The 24,041-nt window shown below is 60.0% G+C and overlaps 1 protein-coding gene across 1 annotated transcript in view; it reads left to right on the top strand.

Moving 5' to 3' along the window:
- FKBP15 (FKBP prolyl isomerase family member 15) overlaps positions 1-20,468 on the top strand; it is a 43,227-nt gene extending 22,759 nt beyond the window's left edge. Inside the window, exons 16-30 of the mRNA XM_054174555.1 lie at positions 2,134-2,243; positions 3,096-3,206; positions 4,839-4,933; positions 6,325-6,427; positions 8,330-8,362; positions 10,224-10,395; positions 11,944-12,080; positions 13,101-13,256; positions 14,333-14,485; positions 14,825-14,917; positions 16,755-16,865; positions 17,998-18,105; positions 18,285-19,021; positions 19,743-19,833; positions 20,308-20,468. Coding sequence (XP_054030530.1) covers positions 2,134-2,243; positions 3,096-3,206; positions 4,839-4,933; positions 6,325-6,427; positions 8,330-8,362; positions 10,224-10,395; positions 11,944-12,080; positions 13,101-13,256; positions 14,333-14,485; positions 14,825-14,917; positions 16,755-16,865; positions 17,998-18,105; positions 18,285-19,021; positions 19,743-19,833; positions 20,308-20,382 — 2,285 coding nt within the window. The 3' untranslated portion in view covers positions 20,383-20,468. The remainder of the gene's footprint in view (positions 1-2,133; positions 2,244-3,095; positions 3,207-4,838; positions 4,934-6,324; positions 6,428-8,329; positions 8,363-10,223; positions 10,396-11,943; positions 12,081-13,100; positions 13,257-14,332; positions 14,486-14,824; positions 14,918-16,754; positions 16,866-17,997; positions 18,106-18,284; positions 19,022-19,742; positions 19,834-20,307) is intronic.
- Positions 20,469-24,041: the final 3,573 nt, after the last annotated feature.

Genomic DNA, 24,041 nt, shown 5'->3' with positions numbered 1-24,041 from the left:
TTATGGTGCTTGAGGAGGCAGTGGTGGCACACACACACACATTTATCCTCTCTGCAGTGCTCTGCTCTTCCACACCTTCCTACCCTCTAATACCAAATGGGGCAAACAGTTCCCAATGAAAATCCAGCTGCCATGGATTCACAGAATGCTTTGGGTTGGGAGGGACCTCAAAGCTCATCCAGCTCCAAGCCCCTGCCATGGGCAGGGACACCTCCCCCCAGCACAGCTTGCTCAAGGCCTCATCCAGCCTGGCCTTCAACACCTCCAGGCAGGAGGCAGCCACAGCCTCCCTGGGCAGCCTGTGCCAGAGTCTCCCCAGCCTCACTGCAAAGAATTTCTTCCTGATCTGTAGTCTCTGTCTTTCCTCTTCCACCTCTTCCAGCTCAAAGCCATTACCCCTCACCCTCTCACCACAATCCCTTTTCCTTACCTTAAGGAACTTCACAGAGTGTGAAAGGGGCTGATGGAGTTTGCAGCTCTGCTCCCCAGGCTGTGTGGCACTAAAGGTATTTTGTAGCTGGTGCCTCCAGTTGTCACTGTAACAGTAAACAACTCTCCTGCCAGCCAGGGGAAGAACTGAAGTGCACATCTTGGGGACCTCACTAAGGGAGAAAGCATAACCCCAAGAAAAGGCACAAGCTAGGAAGGCCTAAGGGCATCTCAGGAGAGCTCTTCAGGTAATCCCTGTTGGTGAAGACCTGAGCAGAGCTGAACCTTCCTTCAGTTCAAAGTCTCAGGAGCCAACCTTTGTCCCTGTTGGGTTTGTACCTCTGTGTGCATCCTGCTGTTGCAGTGTGTGTCTGGGGGCTGCTCTCTCTTGTTGACCCAAGTGCTATCATGGGGCTCAGGAATTCCCTGCAGCCATAAACCTGCCTGCTGGTCTTATTTGGGAAAGCCCTAAGGGTATTTGTTTTCCAGCTGGAGGGATATGGTGTTTGTGAGCAAAGTCACTGTCCTGTCTGCCAGGCTTCAAACTCAGGCTAAGCACTGGTTTTGATGTGTTTGTGTGCAGGAATAGAATAGAATTAACCAGGTTGGAAAGAGACCTTTGAGATCATCCAGTCCAACCTATCACCCAGCACCATCTGATCAACTAAACCATGGCACCAAGGGCCTCAGCCAGGCTCTTCCTAAATACCTCCAGGCATGGGGACTCCACCACCTCCCTGGGCAGCACATTCCCATGGCCAATCTCTCTTGCTGGGAAGAATTTCTTCCTAACATCCAGCCTAAACCTCCCCTGGCACAGCTTGAGACTGTGTCCTCTTGTTCTGGTGCTGCTTGCCTGGGAGAAGAGACCAACCCCCACCGGGCTACAACCTCCCTTCAGGGAGTTGCAGAGAGCAAGAAGGTCTCCCCTGAGCCTCCTCTTCTGCAGGCTAAGCAACCCCAGCTCCCTCAGCCTCTCCTCCCAGGGCTGTGCTCCAGACCCCTCCCCAGCTTTGTTGCCCTTCTCTGGACACCTTCCAGCAGCTCAACCTCCTTCCTAACCTGAGGAGCCCAGAACTGGACCTAGGACTCAAGGTGTGGCCTAAGCAATGCTGAGCACAGGGCACAAGGACTTCCCTGCTCCTGCTGGCCACACTGTTCCTGATGCAGGCCAGGATGCCATTGGCCCTCTCAGCTGCCTGGGCACACTGCAGGCTGATGTTCAGCCTACCATCACCCACTACCCCCAGGTCCCTCTCTGCCTGGCTGCTCTCAGCCACTCTGCCCCCAGCCTGTAGCTCTGCCTGGGGTTGCTGTGGCCAAAGTGCAGCCCCTGGCACTTGGATCTGTTCAATCTCCTGCCCTTGGCCTCTGCCCATCTGCCCAGCCTGTCCAGGTCCCTCTGCAGAGCTCTTCTACCCTCTCACAGATCAACTCCTGCCCCCAGCTTGCTGTCATCTGCACATTTACTGCTGATGGACTCAATGCCCTCCTCCAGATCATCAATGAAGATGTTAAAGAGCACAGGGCCCAGCACTGCTCCCTGGGGCACACCACTGGTGCCTGGCTGCCAGCTGGCTGTGGCACCATTCAGCACCACTCTCTGGGCTCAGCCCTCCAGCCAGTTCCAAACCCAGCTCAGTGCTGCTGTCCAAGCCAGAGCATGTCCCCTTGTGACTGTAGGTCTCTCTGTTTCCTTTCCAGCCCCTGGGGATGTCACCTCCTTTTTGATGACAGAAGCTCGGCAGCACAACACTGAGATCCGAATGGCTGTGAGCAAAGTGGTGGACAAGATGGATCACCTGGCTGCCAAGGTAGCTGTGCCACAGGCTCTTGCTGTTCCACTTGGAGTCTGAGGAGTTGGCTCTGGTTAGATACCTGCATTAAGTTTGTAGCTTGGGCACTGGCAGTGAAAATTCCAATGTTAGCAGCTCTTGGAGTGCTGCAGCCCAGCTGCTGGGAGGGATCTCAGCCTAGGCCTGGGGGAAGGGGCTGGCTCTGTCTTAAACATCACAGATTGCATTGGGTTAGGAGGGAGCCTCAAAGGGCATCTTGTCCACCTCCCCTGCAGTCAGCAGGGACACCTCCAGCTAGATAATGGTGCTCAGGGGCCCATTAAGTTTGACCCTGAATGTCCCAGGGATGGAGCCTCCACCACCACCCTGAGCAGCCTGTCCCAGTCTCTCCCCAGCCTCCCTGTGCAGAGCTTCATCCTGATGTCCAACCTGACTCTGCCCTGCTCCACTTTCAAACCATTGCCCCTTGGCCTATCCCCACAGGCCCTTCTGAACAGCCTGCCTCATCCTGCCTCTAGGTCCCCTTCATTTCAATGCAGCTCTGAGGTCTCCCTGGAGCCTTCTCTTCTCCAGGCTGAACAGCCTCAGCTCTCAGCCTGCCTTCATAGGAGGGGTGCTCCAGCCCTCTGATCATCTTGATCATCATATGGTGTCTTGTGCTGGGGAAAATTCACTGCCCTTCAGGAGGTCTCACAGAATCCTGAAGGTTGGAAAAGACCTCCAAGGCCACCAGGTCCAACCTTCTGCCCAGCACCTCCTCCAGAATGTAGCCTACAGCTGATCAGATGGAGCAGAGGAATGGCTCTTGGCAGATGCCTGACTCACACCTGCACTCACTTCCTCTGGCTTAAGAAGGGCTTCTCCCTGCAGGTGGAGGAGCTGAAGAAACAAACCACTGTTAACAGCTCCCTGCTGCCTGGGATCTCCTCAGTGACCATGGAAGCCTCCATGCTCATGGGCAACATCCAGCGCATCATCCAGGTGAGCGCTGCCAGCCTCGCGTGGCTGCTTCGCACAGTCACACAGTGCACTGCCTTGGAAGGTACCCTTGGAGGCCAGCTTGGCCAGCAGAGGCATCTCCAACTGGATCAGGAAATGTCCATAAGGAGCTGGAGCCCAGTGTGTTATTCCTAGTGAGGACAGCTCAGCTGCCATCTCAGGTTGTCCATCCACCCATGTGTGCCTAGGTGAGAGCAGGAGATGCCCACCCCTCTCTCCAGCAGCTCCTCTCAGCAGCCTGTGTTTGGGTGAGAGCCTAGGTGAGAGCAGGAGATGCCCACCCCTCTCTCCAGCTGCTCCTCTCAGCAGCCTGTGTTTGGGTGAGAGCCTAGGTGAGAGCAGGAGATGCCCACCCCTCTCTCCAGCAGCTCCTCTCAGCAGCCTGTGGTTTGGGTGAGAGCAGGAGATGCCCATCACTCTCTCCAGCAGCTCCTCTCAGCAGTCTGTGTTTGGGTGAGAGCCTAGGTGAGAGCAGGAGATGCCCACCCCTCTCTCCAGCAGCTCCTCTCAGCAGCCTGTGGTTTGGGTGAGAGCCTAGGTGAGAGCAGGAGATGCCCATCCCTCTCTCCAGCAGCTCCTCTCAGCAGTCTGTGGTTTGGCTGAGAGCAGGAGATGCCCATCCCTCTCTCCAGCAGCCCTCCTCAGCAGTCTGTGTTTGGGTGAGAACCTAGGTGAGAGCAGGAGATGCCCACCCCTCTCTCCAGCAGCTCCTCTCAGCAGCCTGTGGTTTGGGTGAGAGCAGGAGATGCCCATCCCTCTCTCCAGCAGCTCCTCTCAGCAGTCTGTGTTTGGGTGAGAGCCTAGGTGAGAGCAGGAGATGCCCATCCCTCTCTCCAGCAGCTCCTCTCAGCAGCCTGTGGTTTGGCTGAGAGCAGGAGATGCCCATCCCTCTCTCCAGCAGCTCCTCTCAGCAGCCTGTGTTTGGGTGAGAGCCTAGGTGAGAGCAGGAGATGCCCACCCCTCTGTCCAGCAGCTCCTCTCAGCAGCCTGTGTTTGGGTGAGAGCCTAGGTGAGAGCAGGAGATGCCCACCCCTCTGTCCAGCAGCTCCTCTCAGCAGCCTGTGTTTGGGTGAGAGCCTAGGTGAGAGCAGGAGATGCCCACCCCTCTCTCCAGCAGCTCCTCTCAGCAGCCTGTGGTTTGGGTGAGAGCCTAGGTGAGAGCAGGAGATGCCCATCCCTCTCTCCAGCAGCTCCTCTCAGCAGCCTGTGGTTTGGGCACCTTGTGAATCAGAGCTGGTACCTTGGCATTCAGCAGGGTGGTGTGAGAGACATTCAGCCTCTTCTCTCAAACCCACAGCCCCCTGCAGGGGGAGTTCCACAGCTGAAGTGCTGTGCTGCCAGAACCACCTGCTTCTGGCTTCCCCTCCTTCATCTTTGTCTGGGCAGCATCCTTACAGCCTTGGGCTTTGTGGGTGCCAAAGTCAACCAGAGCCCAGATGCCCTGGGCTGGGGGTTGGCAGCCACCCTCCGTGCCCGCCCTGCCTTCCTGTGCTGTTACCACAGAAGGTGCTAAGCCTGCCCCCCACAGGTACTGCATCTGTACAAAACAAAGGTGCAGGTGGTGCCAGAGGGAGGCCTGAGGCAGGTGAGTGCTGATGCTGGGCTGTGCTTTAGGAGAATGAGAGGCTGAAGCAAGAGATCTTTGAGAAGAGCAGCCGGATCGAGGAGCAGAACGAGAAGATCAGCGAACTGCTAGAGCGCAACCAGAGGTGAGGGGAGGGGCAGGGGAGGGGGGTTCAGCCTCTCTGCATTTCATGGAGTGTGGCCTGGGTTGGGAGGAACCTCCAAAGCTCATCCAGTCCAACCCCCTCTGCAGTCAGCAGGGACATCCTCCATTAGATCATGTTCAGCCTCACCTCGAATATCAGCACTGCTTAGGCCACACCTGGAGTCCTGTGTCCAGTTCTGGGCTCCTCAGGTCAGGAAAGATGTTGAGATGCTGCAAGGTGTCCAGAGAAGGGCAACAAAGCTGGGGAGGGGTCTGGAGCACAGCCCTGTGAGGAGAGGCTGAGGGAGCTGGGGTTGCTTAGCCTGGAGAAGAGGAGGCTCAGGGGAGACCTTCTTGCTCTCTGCAACTCCCTGCAGGGAGGTTGGAGCCAGGTGGGGGTTGGTCACTTCTCTCTAGCAAGCAGCACCAGAACAAGAGGACACAGTCTCAAGCTGTGCCAGGGGAGGTTTAGGCTGGAGGTGAGGAAGAAATTCTTCCCAGCAAGAGAGATTGGCCATTGGGATGTGCTGCCCAGGGAGGTGGTGGAGTCCCCATCCCTGGAGGTGTTTAGGAAGAGCCTGGCTGAGGCACTTGGTGCCATGGTTGAGTTGATCAGATGGTGCTGGGTGATAGGTTGGACTGGATGAGCTCAAAGGTCTTTTCCAACCTGGTCTGGTCTATTCTATTCTATTCTATCTCCAGGGCTGGGACCTCAACCACCTCCCTGGGCAACCTGCTGCAGTGTTCCAGCAGCCTCCTGGTGCAGAAGCTGTTCCTAGTCTTTCTCTCTAGTAGGAGAGACACTCCTCTAGAGGAGGAGTGTTCTTTAGGCTAGAGCCAGCTTCTGATGTTCTAGTTAGGGGGGGTTTAAGTCACTGAAAGTGTGAAGTCCTTTCTCCTGCCTCTCTCTGCAGGGTAATCTCCAAAACTGGTTTAAAGCAGCTATGGATGTGTAAAAGGGGAGGGGGGCAGGAGCCCCTCCAGCTTTCTTCTTTGAGCACACTTGGCTTTGCTTCTGGGATTTAGCTTACCTCTGCTAGCTTTCTGGGCTGTGGAGAGGCTGTGCAGGGGGGCTGCTGTCCCTCATTCCACTGCCTGCTCTGTTCCAGGAGGTTAAGAAAAGATCTTGTTTAAGGAAGTGGCAAAGCTTGAGTGGGTAGCAGGTTAGCTGTGAGATAAACATCAGACTTGGTGCAGAGAGGTAAAGCTCTTACCCAGACTGAGGCAATCTCTGCTGTGCCAGGCACACCAATCCCACCAGTGTGAGACCAGGCTCTTAGTGCAGCACATCCTGCAGAGCTGTCTGAGGAGAGCTGCTTTGCAGTCCCACCTTTGCTAGCTGAGCCTTTTGCATCCCTGTTAAAGCTGATGCAGCCTTTCTGCTCCTCACAGGTACGTGGAGCAAAGCAACCTGCTCATGGAGCAGAGGAACCACTCCCTGCAAACCACCACAGAGAGCACCCAGGCAAGAGTGCTGCATGCAGAGCAGGAGAAGGTAATGCTGACAGCAGGCAGAGCCCTAGACCTCTGGCTGCAGCCAGGGGAGGGCCTTGCTCCTGCACTGAAACATGCTGAAGCCTTCTTAGTCAAGGCTTAAGTCTCTTAGGAGCCAACTGCAGTTCTGAGCTTAGGTTTTGAAAGCTGTTCTGGGGAGGGAAGTGAATGTTTTCATGGCTCTCATGAGCAAAGCAGCACAGACAGAAATGGAGGTCCTCAGGCTGCTGTGGCTGCATGTCTGTGCCTGACAGGAGAGTGTCTGATGTATTGTTAACTCCCTAGGTTAAAAGTGTCCATTCCAGGGCTCTGTGGGGTTGAAGCTATGCTTGATTTGACTGCACTGACAGCCAGGGGATTCAGCTGCTGTGTAGCTGACACAGGGTGAATGCAGCTGCCAGAGCTTATTACTTCCTACTAGAGCTTCCTCATGGCACTTCTGCACTTCCTTTTTAAGACTAATCCAAAGCTGAGTGCTCCTCCCAGTTGTGTTTTGTGATCTTCTGTGTTTTTCTGGTTGGGAAATGGCTTTCAAAGCAGTTCAGTGCCCTGCTGCGTGGCTGTGGGACCTTTAATGCCCCTTGCAGGCAGCCCAGGCAGGCTGGCTCTGAGCTCTGTGACTGCCTGGGGCTCTGTGAAGCACTGGCCTCTGAAATCACACCAACTGCAGTCTTGCACTGTGCTCCTCAGCTGAGCTGGGTATCACTCCAGCTCAAATGTGAGATGAGAGCTGCTGGCTCTGCATGAGAACCATGACTTGGTGCATGGAAAGGTGACAGCAAACTGCAGCTGTCCAGAGAATACTGAAGGGCAGAGCTGAGAATTGTGTGCTGGTGTGAGCAGAGAGTGAAGCAGGGCTCTGATTTGTTTTGCTGCCAGTGAGAGCCCAGATCTCATGCCTGGGAGTGTGAGAGGCTCCAAGCAGGGACTAAACCAGACTGAAGTGATAAATGCAATCCCTTTGTCAGGGAGCACAACATCTACCTTGTGCAACAGACAGCTGGGGGTGGAAGTGTCTTTGGGAAGTACAGAATGTGATCTGCAGGAGTCTTTTGGGCCTCATCTTCAGCAGTGGTGAAAGTTACAGGAACAGGCTGCAGGATGGAACAGAGGAGCCCTGCCTTGCACTGGGAGGAGAGTTCTGCTGGTTCCATGAGAGCACTGGCTGTACAGATGAATGCTGTTCCAAGCTGGCTTGCTGTGGCAGCTCAGATCACTCTGGCCAGGCAGGTTCAGGGAAGAGAAACTTAAGTTAGTTTTATTCTCTATATATTTATTCTTTACATTAAAAATAGAGGCTCACTGTTTGTGCTGTGCTCCAGGCCAGGCAGCTGCACCCAGCAGCACTGAGAAGAGGGGTCAGTAGCTTCCTCCTTTTGGGTGCAAAAGGATCTTGGACCCTTGCAGAGCACATCACAGCTTTAGATGAAGGCTTCAGGTGCCAGAACTTTGAGGCTGCTGGAGGCCTGGAGCAGGCTGCCCAGAGAGGTTGTGGAGTCTCCTTCTCTGGAGAGCTTCCAACCCCCCCTGGCCACTGTGCTCCTGGGCAAGCTGCTGTGGGTGCCCTGCTGGAGCAGGGGGGTTGGGACTGGGTGATCTCCAGAGGTCCCTTCCAACCCCACCATGCTGGGATAAGGATGAGTAATGCCCCACACTGCAGTGCAGTGAAGCAGTCACAGGTAGGAGCCCTCCACACATCCCTAAGCACACCTTCAGCTTCTTGCTTTCTAAGCCAGGCTTCAGCCAGTCTAAGCTTTTACAGTTCTTGGAGTGGTTTACAGGCTTCCCTGGCATGCCTCAGGCTCCTGGGATGAAGCATTTTGCTGTTTCTGCTGCTGCTGAATGCCTTTGCCTTTCAAGTTGTTAACTCTTCCTGTTTCCTGTCACTGCTTTCTCTTCCTAGCACATGCTGCCAGTGGATCAGGGCTGGGACCAGGTGAGGCAGTGTCTGCTGACTGTGTAGGTGACAGGTACTTGTGTCCAGCTTCCTCTTCTACCAGTGAGAAGCTGACTCAGATCAGCTCTTGGATTAGCACAGCTCTCCAGCTTGGAAGAGTGCTGGGCCCCTCTTGCCTGGGCAGCCCTTCCAAAGGGCTTTGCTACATTGCTGCTTGTTCCACCTCCCCCACGGGAGGAAGAGGACACACTCAGATGATTGGCAGAGCAGATGCAGCTCACCTGAGGTTCTCTGTAGCTGAAAGCTGGAGGCTGGGGCTGAGCTAGTGTAGAGATGAAGCCTTCACTGCAGAGATGTGAGTCTAGTAGCACTTGCTGGCAAGGATTCCCTTTTGATTTCCCTTGACTGGCCATGAAAGACAAACCCAAGTGCTGGAACAGCCTTTAGAGGTGCCATGGGGTTTGGGGTTGGTTTCAGCATGCTAGGAGCCAAGTGTCTTGGACACTTCAGTCTGGAGAGGAGAAGGCTTTGAGGAGACCTTCTTGTAGCCTTCCAGGATCTGCAGGGGGCCCCAAGAAAGCTGGGGAGGGACTTCTGAGGGTGTCAGGGAGGGATAGGACTAGGGGGGATGGAGCAGAACTAGAAATGGGGAGATTGAGATTGGATGTGAGGAAGAAGTTGTTCCCCATGGGGGTGGTGAGAGCCTGGCACAGGTTGCCCAGGGAGGTGGTGGAAGCCTCCTGCCTGGAGGTGTTTGCAGCCAGGCTGGAGGTGGCTGTGAGCAACCTGCTGCAGTGTGAGGTGTCCCTGGCCATGGCAGGGGGGTTGGAACTGGCTGAGCCTTGAGGTCCCTTCCAGCCCTGACAATTCTGTGACTGCAGTGAGACACTTCTGGAAAGAGGAGAAAGCAGATCCCTCTGTACCCTGCCTCTGTGGCATTGCTGCCTCCTCTTCAGAGTGCTCAGTGTGGAGCCCAGGCCTCAGCCCAGCACAGATCCCTCCTCACCAGAGTGGGGATGCTTTTGCTCACAACTCTTCTCAGGCTAGGACCACCACCTCCTGGCAGAGGAGAAACACTTTGAGTTCCTTCATGGGGGTGAAGCAGAGGGAAGCTGCAGTTCTGCTGAACAGGAGAGGCTGTTGAGCAGCTGAGTGTAGGCACAGGTGGAGAAGCTGCTCAGAAAGGAAGTCTGTGCTGGTGTAGCTCTGCCTCTGCAGAGCATCCTCTGAGCCTTGTGTCACGCAGCAAGGTTGGGAGCATGACTTTGTGTCTTGATGCCCTGAGGCTCTCCTAGCATGTTGTTGCTGGACAAGTTGACTAACAAGCTGTGTTTGACCTGAGTCACTGACCCTCAGCAAGGCTTCACCTGAGCAGGGCAACAAATTGCTGAGAGCTGCCCTCCAAAGTGCCAGCCTGGCCCTGGCATGCACCTCCAGGTGACTGTGCTGCCTGCTCTGGAGGGAGGCTGCTCTTCAGCCTGTGTTGTCTGTGGCTTTGCAGTGGTTTGTGAGCTTGCTGAAGATCACTCAGGGGTAGAGCCCAGGCTTTCCCTTGAGTGGATGTGGTCAGAGCCTGGGAGCTCCCAGGCAGAGCTCCAGTCCTAGAAACCAGCCTAAGCTGTTCAGGAAAACCAGCGTGGGGATGAAGTTTGTGGTGGCCTTGTGCAGCTTGGTAGTCAGTCTGGACAGGCTGCAGCCAAATGACTCGCAGTAGCATGCCAAAAAATGGTTCCCTCTGCAGTCTGGAGGTGCCTGGGGAGGGCAGGACCCCAACACTTCCCCAGCTAAGGTCTCCGTTGCCTTGCCAGTTCCTCCTGCGCCAGGAGCTCTGCTGCCTCCTGACACACACTTCCCCTGTCTCTTTTCAATTGCCATTTCCCTCCTCCACTCTGTGCTGCAGGCCAAAGTTGCAGAGGAGCTGGCAGGTGCCACAGCCCAGGTTTCCCAGCTGCAGCTGGAGCTGACTGCCCACCAGAAGAAGGAGATGGAGCTGCGGAAGCAGCTCTCTGCTGCTCTGCAGGAGGCAGAGCGACAGGAGGCACAGCTCAACAAGCTGCAGGCCCAGCTAGCAGGTGAGGCTCCTCCTGCCTGCCCTCTGACATCTCCTCTCTGCTGTTCCCAGGGCAGGGATCCTGCCCCTCAGCACTGCTGGGGCCACACCTCCAGTACTGGGCTCAGTTTTGGGCCCCTCGCTCCTCTGAAGGACATTGAAGGGTTGGAGCAGGGCCAGAGAAGGGCAATGAAGGTGGGGAGGGGGCTGGGGAACAGGGCTGGGGAGGAGCAGCTGAGGGAGCTGGGGGTGCTCAGTTGAGGGAGACCTCATTGCTCTCTGCAGCTCCCTGAAGGGAGGTTTGGAGCCAGGTGGGGGTTGGGCTCTTCTGCCAAGTGCCAGGACAAGGGGAAGCTGCCTCAGGTTGCACCAAGGCAGGGTTAGGTTGGACATTAAAAGAAACTTCTCCACTGCAAGGGTTCCCAAAGCCTGGCCCAGGCTGCCCAGGGAGGAGGCTGAATCCCCATCCCTGGAGGTGTTTCAAAGAGGCAGAGCTGTGGTGCTGAGGCCATGGCTTGGCCATGGTTGGGGGGATTGATCTGAAAGGGCTTTTCCAGCCAGAGTGATTCTGTGATTGTACAAAAGCCCCAGGAGCCAGAGGAGCCCTGGCCCCCAGCCTCTTGTGAGCACAACTCAGCACTGCTGAGGCCACACCTCATATCCTGGGGGCAGTTCTGGGCCCCTTGCTCCAAGAAAGAAATTGAGGGCCTGGAGCAGGTCCAGAGGAGGGCAACCAAGCTGGGGAAGGGTCTGGAGAACAGGGCTGGGGAGGAGCAGCTGAGGGGGCTAGGGGTGTTTAGAGTGGAGAAGAGGAGGCTGAGGGGAGATGTCTCTACAGCTCCCTGAAAGGAGGCTGCAGTGAGCTGGGGCTTGGTCTCTTCTCCCTAGAGTCAGCTGATAGAAGGAGAGAAATGGCCTGAAATTGTGCCAGGGGAGGCTCAGGTTGGAGATGAGGGAAAATTCCTTTGCTGCAGGAGTGGTCAGGGACTGGCACAGGCTGCCCAGGGCAGGGGTGGTGGAGCCCCCAACCCTGGAGGGGTTCAAGATACCTGTGGCCATGGCAGCTGGGGCTATGGTTGGGTTGATGGTTGGACCTCAGAGGCCTTTTCCAACCCAAACACTTCTGTGACTCCTTCATAGAGCCCAGGTTTTTCCTTTCTTCTGGAATATCCATTCCTGCTTCCCCTAGGGTCAGGCCCCAGGGCCTGAAGGGGTATCAGAGCACCGCAGTGCCTGAAGGCTGTGTGCATCCTGCCAGGGACCTGGGCTGCATCAGTGACCAAACTCATCTGTGCTGTCCCAGGGGTGCCTTCTGTAGAAGCAGTCTCTGGCACTGCTGCTGTCTCTGTAGAGGAGCCAGAGGTGTTCCAGGGCTTGAAAAGCTCAGCTGAAAGCTGAGCCAGAAGCAAGGCCACTTCCCCCTTTACGAAGCCAAGTTCCCACAGCAGCTGCAGGCCCTGTGGTGGATTTCACTGTGCAAGAGGCACCATTCCCCACCCCCCCAGCCCCCCAGATGTGCTGAGCTGAAAGCCATGTAGTGCTGAGGCCATGGTGCAGTGTGTTTTGGCAGAGCTGCAGGAGGCCTCTGAGGACACCCAGGGCAGACTCAAAGCGGAGAAGCAGAGCCGCAAGCAGCTGGAGGTGAAGGTCACAGCCCTGGAAGAGGAGCTCACAGACCTCAGGCTGGAGAAGGAGACTCTAGAAAAGGTATGGGCAGCACTGCAGAGCTGCAGCCCTCAGCTGCTGGCTGAGCTTTGTCCCAGCCTTCTTCCTTGCAGACCTGCAGGTGAGGTAAGCCTGGGCCCAGCCGGGGGCAGGCAGCCCTGTGCTGGTGAAGCCTTCCTGCTGATGTGGCCTTGGTTGATTTGCTCTGCTCCATTATGTTAACCTTCCTCCCTCTGAAGTCATCTCAGCTGGATTGGCATAAACTCATAGTCACACAGTGGCTTGGCTTGGAAGGGACCTTAAAAATCACCCAGTGCCAGCCCCCTGCCATGGGCAGGGACACCTCCCCCCAGCCCAGCTTGCTCAGGGCCTCATCCAGCCTGGCCTTCAACACCTCCAGGCAGGAGGCAGCCACAGCCTCCCTGGGCAGCCTGTGCCAGGCTCTCCCCAGCCTCACTCTCAACAATTCCTTCCTCCTCTCCACTCTCAGTCTCCCCTCTCCCAGCTCAAAGCCATTGTTCCTCATCTTATCACTCCCAGCCCTTGGCCAGAGTCCCTCCCCAGCTCTCCTGGAGCCCTTCAGGTACTGGAAGGCTGCTCTGAGGTCTGCCTGGAGCCTTCTCCAGGCTGAAAAACCCCAACTCTCCCAGCCCAAACCTTCCCAGGCTCCCACAGGGGAGGTTCTCAGCCCTCTGATCATCTTCATGGTCTCCTCTGGAGCCTCTCCATCAGCTCCAGGTCCTTCTTGTGCTGGGGGCCCCAGAGCTGGAGGCAGTGCTGCAGGTGGGGGCTGAGCAGAGCAGAGCAGAGGGGCAGAATCCCCTCCCTGTGCTGCTGCTCTCCCTGCTCTGGCTGCAGCTCAGCACTCAGCTGGCTCTGGGCTGCCAGGGACCACTGCTGGCTCCTGGGCAGTTTGTCACCAGCTGACCCCCCCCAAGGCCTTCTCCTGCAGGCTGTGTTTGAAGTGGTAAGGTTCCCTGCTCAAATCAGCTCTTTGCACATGAGGAGGGGAAGCTGCTCTGATGCAGTCTGGCCTGTTCAGTGTCCTGTTGTCTACTGCAGAACCTGGCAGAGAGGAAGAAGAAATCCCTGTCAGAGAGGGCTCAGGCAGAGGAGGAGATGGAGGAGCTGCGCAGATCCTATCAGCAGGAGCTGGACAAGCTCAGGCAGCTGCTGAAGAAGGCAAGGACCTCAACAGACCAGGCAGCAGCAGAGCAGGTGAGGAGCTGCAGGAGCTTCCCCAGCAGGCATTGTGCAAAGGGCTTGGTAGGAAGCTGCAGCTGGGAAGGAGTCACAAAAAAGCTCAGGGAGTGGAATAGTGCAAACATTCCCTGCTTGCTTTCAGGGCTCACTGGGGTGGCTCTCTGAAAGGTCTTAGCTGCTGTTTGTTGGCCCTGCCTCTGGCCTGGGAATTTGCACTGATCTCCCCCTCAGGAGGTGTGTTGAGCAGGCAGGAAGGCTGCCAGGGCCCAGCTGTGGTGACTGCAATCACAGCCCCTGCTGTGGCTGCTGCAGCGTTGGTGCAGCCCTGGTGTGCAGCAGCACTGGGGGGATCTGAGCAGTGTGCAGCACTGCAGGGGGCAAGAGGATGGGGCCAGGCTCTGCTCAGTGGTGCCCAGGGACAGGACCAGGGGCACTGGGCACAAACTGCAACCCAGGAGGTTCCATCTGAACAGGAGAAACTTCTTTGGTGTGAGGCTGCTGGAGGCCTGGAGCAGGCTGCCCAGAGAGGTTGTGGAGTCTCTGTGTGTGGAGAGCTTCCAACCCCCCCTGGGCATTGTGCTCCTGGGCAGGCTGCTGTGGGTGCCCTGCTGGAGCAGGGCCTTGGGCTGGGGGAGCTCCAGAGGTCCCTTCCAACCCCACCATGCTGGGATAAGGATGAGTAATGCCCCACACTGCAGTGCAGTGAAGCAGTCACAGGCAGGAGCCCTGGGGCAGGGGGGGCTGGACTGGATGATCCCCAGAGGTTCCTTCTGGCCCCAGCATGCTGGGATCCTGGGATCCAAAGAGGAAATGAGAGGAACCACACTGAGGTCACAGCAGAAGACAGGCTGCTGGTGAGTGAGAGGCTGCTTAGGAAGAGTGCCAAGAGCTGAAACCTGACCTTCAGGCCAGGCTGAGGGATTGTGGCCAGCACTGAACTTTGAGAAGTGTGGGCAGGAGCTGGGGGCAGCTGCAGGGCTGCCACTGCACCTCAGTGTTGCAGCCTGGGCTGGGAGATGACCCTCAGCCACTTGCTGAGCAAACCCAGGCCCTGTGTGTGTCCCTCATGGCCTCTCTTGCACTGTGGGCAGCTGACTCTCATCCAGGCAGAGCTGGAATCCCAGTGGGAGGCCAGATGTGAGCGGGCCCTGGCCTCAGCCAAGGAGCAGCACCTCAGGCAGTACCAGGAGGTGTGTGAGCAGAGGGATTCCCTGCAGCAGCAGAAGGCCCAGCTGGAAGAGAAGGTATGGGGCTGGTCCTCATTGCCAGCTAACCACTGACTGTAACCAGCAGTCACTTCTCCCACCCCTGCTTGTGGCTTGGCTCTTTGCTGTCCTGACTTGTGGCATCAGTTCCTGCCCATGGCTTGTGTCTGTCCCTGCTCCTGTTGCCCTGGGCTGGGGAATTGGCTGCTGCAGCTCTGAAGGAGAGGCAGCCAAGGTAATGCTGAGCTGTGGTTGCAGCAACAGCTCCAGTCTCTCCTGCTTGGTGCCCTGCTGTGGGTGACTGCTTTGGAGCTGTTCTGAAGTGGGTGCCAGGGAGGGGGGGCTGTGAGCTGATGGGCTCTGGTCCTTGGCTTGCAGCTTGCAGCTCTGAGACAGTCCAAAGGAGCAGAGGAGCAGCAGCTGGCAGAGCTGCAGCAACGTGTGGAGCAGCTGGAGCCACTCCAGCAGAAGGTGAAGGGAGTCACACAGCAGCTGGGGGGGAGCTGGAGGGCAGTGGGCAGCAGCAAACCATCCCTCACTTGGGGGGCTGTCAGGCAGGGAGTCCCCATCCCTGGGGGGATTTACAGGCCAGGGGGTGCTGGGGGCTGTGCTTTAGCAGGGCCTTGGCAGGCCTGGGTGAGCAGCTGGCCTGGCTCTCAGAGCTCCTCTCCAGCCTGGATGATTCCAGGATGCTGATCACTGCCCTCAGCCTCCCCATGGGCAGAGCAGCAAGTCCATGAGTGCCAGAGTGGCAGGGGGGAGGGAGAGCTGCATGCTGCTTCCAGAGCAGAGCAGCTCCCCTGTGAGACCCAGCTCTGTGGCACTGGGAGCTCAGACTGGGGCTTGAGGAGCTGGTGACATGGCTGTGGCCCTCCAGCTGCTGACCTGCTGTGGGTGCCTTCATTTTGGTGCTGTTGGTATCAGCCAAGGCTTCTGCAGCTCCATCAAAGCCCAGCTCAGCTCAAGCTGTCTGCAGCTGAGCTGTCCCCTGGCAGGGAGCCTGGGGGGTGCCTGGGGAGCCATGGGGGAGCCTGGGGGGGGGTGCCTGGGGAGCCTGGGGGGTGCCTGGGGAGCCATGGGGGTGCCTGGGGGGGGGTGCCTGGGGAGCTGTGGGGGTGCCTGGGGAGCCTGGGGGGTGCCTGGGGAGCCATGGGGGAGCCTGGGGAGTGTCTGGGGAGCTATGGTGACTCTGGGTTTGTTGGCAGTGCACAGCCCTGCAGTGCCTGGGGAGCCTGTGGGGGTGCCTGGGGAGCTGTGGGGGTGCCTGGGGAGCCTGGGGGGTGCTGGGGAGCTGTGGTGACTCTGGGTTTGTTGGCAGTGCACAGCCCTGGGGGGTGCCTGGGGGGTGCCTGGGGAGCCATGGGGGTGCCTGGGGAGCCCTGGGGGTGCTGGGGAGCTGTGGTGACTCTGGGTTTGTTGGCAGTGCACAGCCCTGCAGTGCCTGGGGAGCCTGTGGGGGTGCCTGGGGAGCCTGTGGGGGTGCCTGGGGAGCCTGGGGGGTGCCTGGGGAGCCTGGGGGTGCTGGGGAGCTGTGGTGACTCTGGGTTTGTTGGCAGTGCACAGCCCTGCAGTGCCTGGGGAGCTGTGGGGGTGCCTGGGGAGCCTGGGGGGTGCCTGGGGAGCTGTGGTGACTCTGGGTTTGTTGGCAGTGCACAGCCCTGGGGGGTGCCTGGGGAGCCATGGGGGTGCCTGGGGGGGGGTGCCTGGGGAGCCTTGGGGGGTACCTGGGGAGCCATGGGGGAACCTGGGGGGGGTGCCTGGGGAGCCCTGGGGGGTGCCTGGGGAGCCTGGGGGGTGCCTGGGGAGCTGTGGGGGTGCCTGGGGAGCTGTGGTGACTCTGGGTTTGTTGGCAGTGCACAGCCCTGGGGGGTGCCTGGGGAGCCATGGGGGTGCCTGGGGAGCCTGGGGGTGCTGGGGAGCTGTGGTGACTCTGGGTTTGTTGGCAGTGCACAGCCCTGGGGGGTGCCTGGGGAGCCATGGGGGTGCCTGGGGAGCTGTGGGGGTGCCTGGGGTGCCTGGGGGTGCTGGGGAGCTGTGGTGACTCTGGGTTTGTTGGCAGTGCACAGCCCTGGGGGGTGCCTGGGGGGTGCCTGGGGAGCCATGGGGGTGCCTGGGGGTGCTGGGGAGCTGTGGTGACTCTGGGTTTGTTGGCAGTGCACAGCCCTGCAGTGCCTGGGGAGCCCTGGGGGGTGCCTGGGGAGCCATGGGGGTGCCTGGGAAGTGCCTGGGGGGACATGGGGGTGCCTGGGGGGTGCCTGGGGAGCCTGGGGGTGCTGGGGAGCTGTGGTGACTCTGGGTTTGTTGGCAGTGCACAGCCCTGCAGGCTGAGCTGGTGCTGCTGAGGGCTGGCTATGAGGAACGCATCCAAGAGCTGGGGAGGCAGCAGGGTGGATCTTCAGCTGCAGGCCTCACAGAAGAAGTGAGTTTGGCTCCCCAATGCCTCTCCTGACTGAGCACATCTTGGCCTTGAGTGGTTTCTGTTCCTGGGGAGTGCACTCTGTCTCAGGCTGCACCCAGCAGCAGGCTGGGTGGCTGTGTCCACCTGCTGCAGGGCAGGGATCTGGCCAGGCTGGAGGCCACCTCTCTGAGGTTCAACAAGGCCAAGTGTCAAAGAGCTGCTCAAGGGCCACAACCACCCTCTGCAATGCTGCAGGCTGGGCATCAGTGGCTGCAGAAGGACCTGGGGGTGTTGACTGATGGGTGACTGAACATGAGCCAGAGTGTGCCCAGGTGGCCAGGAAGGCAAACAGCATCCTGGCCTGCAGCAGGGAGAGTGTGGCCAGCAGCTTCCCCTCTCTCTGGCACTGCTGAGGCCACTCCTTGAGCACTGGCTTTGGTTTTGGGGCCCTTGCTCCACAAGGGACATTGAGGAGCTGAAGTGTGTCCAGGGAAGGGCCCTGAGGAAAGGCTGAGGGAGCTTGGGGGTGTTGAGGCTGAGGAGAGACCTCACAGCTCCCTGAAAGGAGAATGGGGCCAGGGGGAGGCTGTCTGGCCTCAGCCAGCAGCTGGCCCCTGCCCTCCAGAGCTGGCACCACGGTGGTGCTTTGGCTGTGCCACCTGGGGGGCTCTGCACAGCTGTGCCAGCCCCTGGGGGGCTGCTGCCAGCAGGCTGAGCCCAGCAGGGAGGGGGTTGGGGAGGAGCTGCTGAGGGTTGATTAGTGGGGAGCAGAGGAGGCTGAGGGAGACCTCCTTGCTCTCCACAGCTCCCTGGCAGGAGGCTCCTCTCACATGCAGCAAGAGGGCACAGCCTCCCCCAAAGGGAGCTTTAGGTTGGCCATTAGGAGGAACAGAAAGGGTTCTCAGGCCCTGGCCCAGGCTGCCCAGGGGGATGGTGGAGTCACCAGCCCCGGAGGTGTTCCCCAGCCCCGTGGCTGTGCCTGGGGTTGGTCATTAGCTCACAGGAGGGGTTGGTTCCAGGCCATCCTGCTCCACCCTCCCAGGCAGGGACACCTCCCAGCAGCCCAGGGGCTTCAAGGCCTGATGCAGCCTGGCTGTGCACAGCTCCAGGGAGCCCCAGGCTGCTGCAGTGCCTGCCCTCTCCCCTGCTGCAGGTGAAGAGGATCATGAATGCTGTCTTCCAGGCCCTGCGGGGCGAGTTCGAGCTGGAGGAGGCCTACAGCGGCAGGGCGGTGCTGGGGCTTGTCATGAGCACCATCAAGGTACAGCACTGCAGCTGGGGGCAGCTCTGGCAGCCCTGGGCTGCCAGCACACATTTACCCCCAGTCTGAAGTGACTGGGAAGCAGAGGTCTGCTGTGGGTGGCAGAGCAGCAGCAGAGCCAGGGCTGGGGTGGTCTGTGTCTGGGCTGTAACCTGCCTGCTCTCTGCTCCACTCCCCAGACTGTGACCCTGCAGCTGCTCAGCAGGCAGCAGCAGAAACCAGGTGGTGACAGTGACCAGGAGGAATCAGAAGCAGCAAGAGAGGAGGGACCAGCTGGAGCACAGGGGGACCAGGAGGAGCCTGTGCAGCACAGCCCAGCACGGAGTGCAGCGCTCCCAGCTGGTGCTGAGGAGCCAGCTGCAGGCCCCACGGTGTCTGAGCAGGACAGCAGCTCTGCTCCTCCCTCTGCCAGGCCCAGAACCCCTGAGCAGGAGCAGGCAGCACGGAGCAGTGGGGTGGCAGAAGAGGAGCAGGGCCAGGGGAAGCCTCTCTCTTCCACAGCCACATCCTGCCTGGGCCCTGCTGAGGAGCCTGTGCTTGCAGGAGAGCCTCTTGCTGAGGGGGAGGGCAGCTCTGGCCCAGCTGAGCACAGCCAGGGCTGGCCCACTGAGGCTGAACACAGGCCCTCTGGAGCATCTTTGCAGGCAGAAGCTGCAGAGCATTCTGTCCTGGAAGCCAAGCCAGGAGCAGCAGATGAGGCAGGGCTTCCAGCAAAGCCAGCCAGGGAGCCTCTGGAAGGTTTGGAGCCCCCTCCCCTAAATGGTGAGGGAGAGAACTGCACAGATCCCTTGGATGGAGCCAGCTCTGAGGAGAAGCCTGCTGCAGTGTCCAGCACAGCACAGCTGAGCTCAGCTGTCACCAGAGAAACCCCAGGAGAGCAGGGCCTGGGCTCCAGCCCCAGGCACAGAGAGTCCAGGTAAGGTGTGACTGCTGGGGTGGGCACAGCCCCACTGGGAACTGGCACTGCCAGCTCACCCCTGAGCCAGGGCCCTCAGCACCACATCCCCAGGGCTTTGAAGCCTCCAGGGTTGGGGACTGCACCACTGCCCTGGGCAACCTGGGCCAGGCCTTGGCAACCTTTTGGGGGAAGAAGTTGCTCCTCATGGCCAACCTAAACCTCCCCTGGGGCAACCTGAGGCCGTTTGCTCTTGTCCTGTCACTTCTTCCTTGGCAGGAGAGCCCAACCCCCACCTGGCTCCAGCCTCCTTCCAGGGGGCTGTGGAGAGCAAGGAGGTCTCCCTCAGCCTTCTCTCCTCCCCACTAATCAACCCCAGTTCCCTCAGCAGCTCCTCCCCAGCCCCCTCCCTGCTGAGCTCAGCCTGCTGGCAGCAGCCCCCCCAGAGGCTGGCACAGCTGTGCAGAGCCCCCCAGGTGGCACGGCCGAAGCACCACCGTGGTGCCAGCTCTGGAGGGCAGGGGCCAGCTGCTGGCTGAGGCCAGGCTGCCCAGGGCACAGCCCAGGGGGGGCTGTGCAGCCTCTCTAGGGGCTGACCCTGCTGGCTGCCAGGTCCCAGCACTGTTCTCTGCTGGTGCACAGTGAATGCCTCAGGGACAAAGCTTCCCTCAGCCTTGGGGGGCAGCTGCAGAGCCAGGCTGCCCTCCTGTGCCAGCGAGGTGAACTCTCTGTCTCCTCCCAGCCTCTTCCAGGATGACAACTTCTTTGCAGCAGCATCTCCCAGGCCACCCAAGCCTCCAGCTGCCTCTGAGGAGGAGGATGAAGAGGAAGTGGTAAGTGGTGAGGGTTGGACTGGTTGAGGTGTCCTCCAGCCAGATGTTGGCTGTGTTTGGGAGCTGCTTCGCTTGCCTGAGGCCTGACCCGTGGCAGTGGCTGCCCCACTGCCTCCTGCTGGCTCAGCTCAGAGCTCCCCTCTGTGGCAGTCACGAGGGGCTGGGGGTTGTGGAGGGGATGTCTGGGCTCAGGTGGTGATGGCAAACTGCTGGCATCAAGCTAGTGAGACCTGCCAGGTTAATGGAGGGGGTTTAGTGGCTTGGCCCTCCCCTGCCACCCTTAGCATGTCCTGGAACAGGACAGGGCCCTCTCACTGTGTGAGAGACAGCAAAGCCTCAGTGCTGAGGCTCCTGGGTGCCAGCTGATGGAGCTCTCAGAGGCAGGCAGCAGCTGCTGAGAAGAGAATAGAACAGAGCAGAGCAGAGCAGGTTGGAGGCTGTGCCCTGACAGGCTTCCCTCTGTCTGGCTTGCAGAGCATGAAGGGTCGTCCCCCTCCGGCCCCACTCTTTGGGGATGATGATGATGATGATCTGGACTGGCTGGGATGAAGGACTGGCTGGGGAGCCTGGGAGCCCTCTCCTCTGGGCACTCCTCTCTGCACTTGGCACTGGGCTGCCTGCATGGGACACTTGTGGACAGGCAGGGACGCTCCGGGCTCTGCAGGCAGCTCTCTTGCACTCGTGGGCACTCGTGGCTGGGGGCTGGGCTGAGGGAGCCAGGCCTGCTGCCCTGCTGCCCTGCTGCTGCTGCCTCACTCCCCTGCAACTGCCAACAGGAGCTTTGGGAGGTGCTTCAGAACAGCCCTGGCAGGGCCCTGCAGTGGGTAACTACTCCTGCAACACAGCAGACTCGAATCTTGCTGCCTTCCCCACTGAGCACCCCTGGAGGATTCCTTAGTCCCCACGGTGGCTCCTGGAGACTCCACACCACCTCTGCAGCCTGTGGGAGCCCTGCAGTGGGAGGCTGGGCTGAGGGGCCCCAGGTTGGTGTCTCCTGGGAGCCAGCAGCTCAGCACAGGCAGCCTGGGGAAAGCCAGGGGCTGGGGGAGCTGAGGTTGGGTGTTGCAGGTGGAGAGCTGCAGCACACAGGGTGCCACTGACCCTCAGCTGCTGGGGCCAGGCTCTGTCACACCAGCACTGCCAGCACAGCTCTGCCACTGGGGAATGGCTGCTGGAGGAGGCCAGAGCCCCAGCTGGGCTGTGTGGAATGCTTCAGGGTGCAGCCAGCTCCTCTCCTCCCTGGCTGCAGCCAGAGGGGAGGTGTTTGGCTGGCAGCAGCAGTGCAGATGTGTAACCTGCTGCTCTCCACAGCCACTGGAGGCAGCCAGGGCCCTCTCCTGTGCCTTTTTTTCCTTGCTACTCTTTGAGGTGGGATGATCCTAGCACCAGTTTACACTGGGGGATGGGGGCACATGAGCTGCAAGCCAGCCACACCCAGGCTCTGCTGGCAGCCTGGGGGTGGCAGCTGTGGAGCTGAAGTGGAGCCAGAGGGGAAGGCAGTGAGGACAGACCCTGGGGCACACCTTGACTGCTGCACTCAGTGCCACTAACACAGCTGGAGGCCAGGAGCAGGGCTTGGTGTCTTCAGCACAGATACACCTCCTTCACTTACCAGAAGGGAAGTGCTTCAAGGAACTGCACTGCAGCTGAGTTTCTGCAGCAGCCTTTTAGCATCCTCCTCTCTCTGGCCTGAATTTGGTTTGGGTCCTCCCCAGTGGGGTTTCCTGGGAGGAAAACCAAAGCAGTGCTGGGTGCTCATGCTGGGGAGTGGGGCAGGGCCCTCAGTGCAGCAGGTAATTGCCACATGCAGCTGAAGCTGGGGGTGAGAGCCCAGAGCCTGTGTGAGAGCCCAGCTGCTGCCATGCCACCACCTCTTGCAGGCTGCAACTCACTGGGGGTGCCTGGGGAGCCAGGATCTGTGACACCTGTCTGTTCTGGGGGTCCCCCTTCTTGTGCTGGTCTCAGTGTAGCTTCCCTGGTGTGCCCTCAGGGCCCCTCCGTCTATGGCAGTGCCCCAGTGGAGGTTGTTGCCAGTACTAACAAACTTCCACTTCTTGTTTCCCACTCTAGACAAACTTCTGGATAATTAAAGTGCAATTAAACCTCTGGAGTTTGCTGGTGTGGGCTTGCAGAGCCTCCCCTGTGGGCACAGGCTGGGAGAGCTGGGGCTGTGCAGCCTGGAGAGGAGAAGGCTCCAGGCAGACCTCAGAGCAGCCTTCCAGTACCTGAAGGGCTCCAGGAGAGCTGGGGAGGGACTCTGGCCAAGGGCTGGGAGTGCCAGGATGAGGAACAATGGCTCTGAGCTGGGAGAGGGGAGACTGAGAGTGGAGAGGAGGAAGAAATCCTTGAGAGTGAGAGTGGGGCACAGGCTGCCCAGGGAGGCTGTGGCTGCCTCCTGCCTGGAGGTGTTGAGGGCCAGGCTGGATGAGGCCCTGAGCAAGCTGTGCTGGTGGGAGGTGTCCCTGCTTCTATCAGGGGCTTGGAACTGGATGGCCCTGAAGGTTCCTTCCACCACAAACCCTTCTGTGATTCTCCAGGCACTTGAAACCTTGACTTAATTCTGAGTCAGTCCAGGAACATGTTGCTCTAGATCCCCTTGGTGCAGTGTTCTTGCTGGTTAATACCTCCTGGGCAAGGAGAAAGGTCCAGCTGTGCTGTGCCTGCAGCTCCTCAGGCCCTCCTCCCTCCCTGGGCTCTGGCTGTCCCCCTAGCCCCTGCCCTGCCTGCTGCCAGCACAGCTGAGACGCTGGTCCTGGGGCAGAGCTCCTGCCTTGTTTGTGCTGGCACAGGCTGCCCGGGGAGGTGGTGGAGTCCCTGCCCATGGAGGTGTGCCAGAGATGTGTGGCCATGGCTAAGTGGCCAGGGTGGGGTTGGGTTGAGGGCTGGAGTGGATGATCTTGGAGGGCTTAAGTGAGCTAATTCTCTGCTCCTGTGCACAGAAACACCACAGGAGCCAGCACTGTGCCACAGCTGCATTTAATGTCCACAGTCTCTGCCCCTCCCCAGCTGCTGCAGCCCCTCGGGGGCTCCACGCTGGGGCCAGCTGGGCTCTTCTCCACACCACGGCCTTGGCCAGGTGCTTCTGACCAGCTGCACCCACACAAGAGCTGCGTGGGACCCTTCCTGTCCCCTTCCACCTAGCCGGGGGAATGTGCCAGCCCCGGGGGCTGTGTCACCAGGAAGCTGAACGGCCCCGGGCCGGGACTCCTGCCGGGGGCCTCCTGCCGAGCTGCCACCGCGGGGTCCGGCGGTGCCTCACGGCCGCCAGGAGAGCAGGGCCAGCCCCGGGGGGCTGCAATAAGTTAATCTTTAGAGTCCGAGAGCCTGGCGCTGGCCTGCGGCGGCCAAGCATCGCTCAGCCTGGGCTGAGTCCTGAGCCCGGGACCGGGCACTCTCCCTGCCGGCCTCTCCAGCGCCTCGGTGTCCGTGGCCGGGCGAGTCCTTGCCCCGCCGCTGGCTCCATCCAGGCTGTCCCGGGAAGGGTTGGGGGCGGCGGGGCGGGAGCCCCTCTGCCCCTCCGGATGGACTTACTTGAGGAAGACGAGCAGGAAGAAGGTGGAGACGATGAGGACGAGGATGCCGGCGGCGAAGCCGAGGCGCAGGTTCTCCATGGAGGCCAGGGGGGGCTGCGTGTCCAGCAGCAGCCCCCGGCCCAGCAGCCCCAGCAGGAAGTTCCCCGGAGCTTCGGAGCCGCGGCGGAGGCCGTAGGGGGACACCGTCCCGCCGTAGGGAGACACCGTCCCGCCGTAGGGGGACACGGTCCCGCCGTAGGGAGACACCGTCCCGCCGTAGGGGGACACCGTCCCGCCGTAGGGAGACACCGTCCCGCCGTAGGGAGACACCGTCCCGCTCACGGCGAACACCGGCGCCGGAGCGGCGCACGACAGCTCCACGGCCACCGAGCGCCCCGGGGCCTGGCGGCTGTCGGCGGGGGCACGGCTGTCGGCGGGGGCACGGCTGTCGGCGGGGGCACGGCTGTCGGCGGGGGCACGGCTGTCGGCGGGGGCACCGCCGCCTTCCTCCCGCTCCTCCTGCCCCGGCCGGGCCGCCTCGGGCAGCAGCGTCACCATCCTGCAGAAGGGGCAGCTGAGGAAGGCGACGGCGGCGGCGAAGCACAGCAGCTTGCGCAGGCAGCTCCGGCACAGGACGTGGCCGCAGGGCAGCTGCTGCGGGGCTCGGCCGCCCCGAAAGGGCTCGTAGCAGATCCC

The sequence above is a fragment of the Dryobates pubescens genome, chromosome 29, assembly GCF_014839835.1.
Source record: "Dryobates pubescens isolate bDryPub1 chromosome 29, bDryPub1.pri, whole genome shotgun sequence".
In the NCBI taxonomy this organism is placed as follows: domain Eukaryota; kingdom Metazoa; phylum Chordata; class Aves; order Piciformes; family Picidae; genus Dryobates; species Dryobates pubescens.
This window is presented reverse-complemented; position numbering and strand designations above follow the sequence as displayed.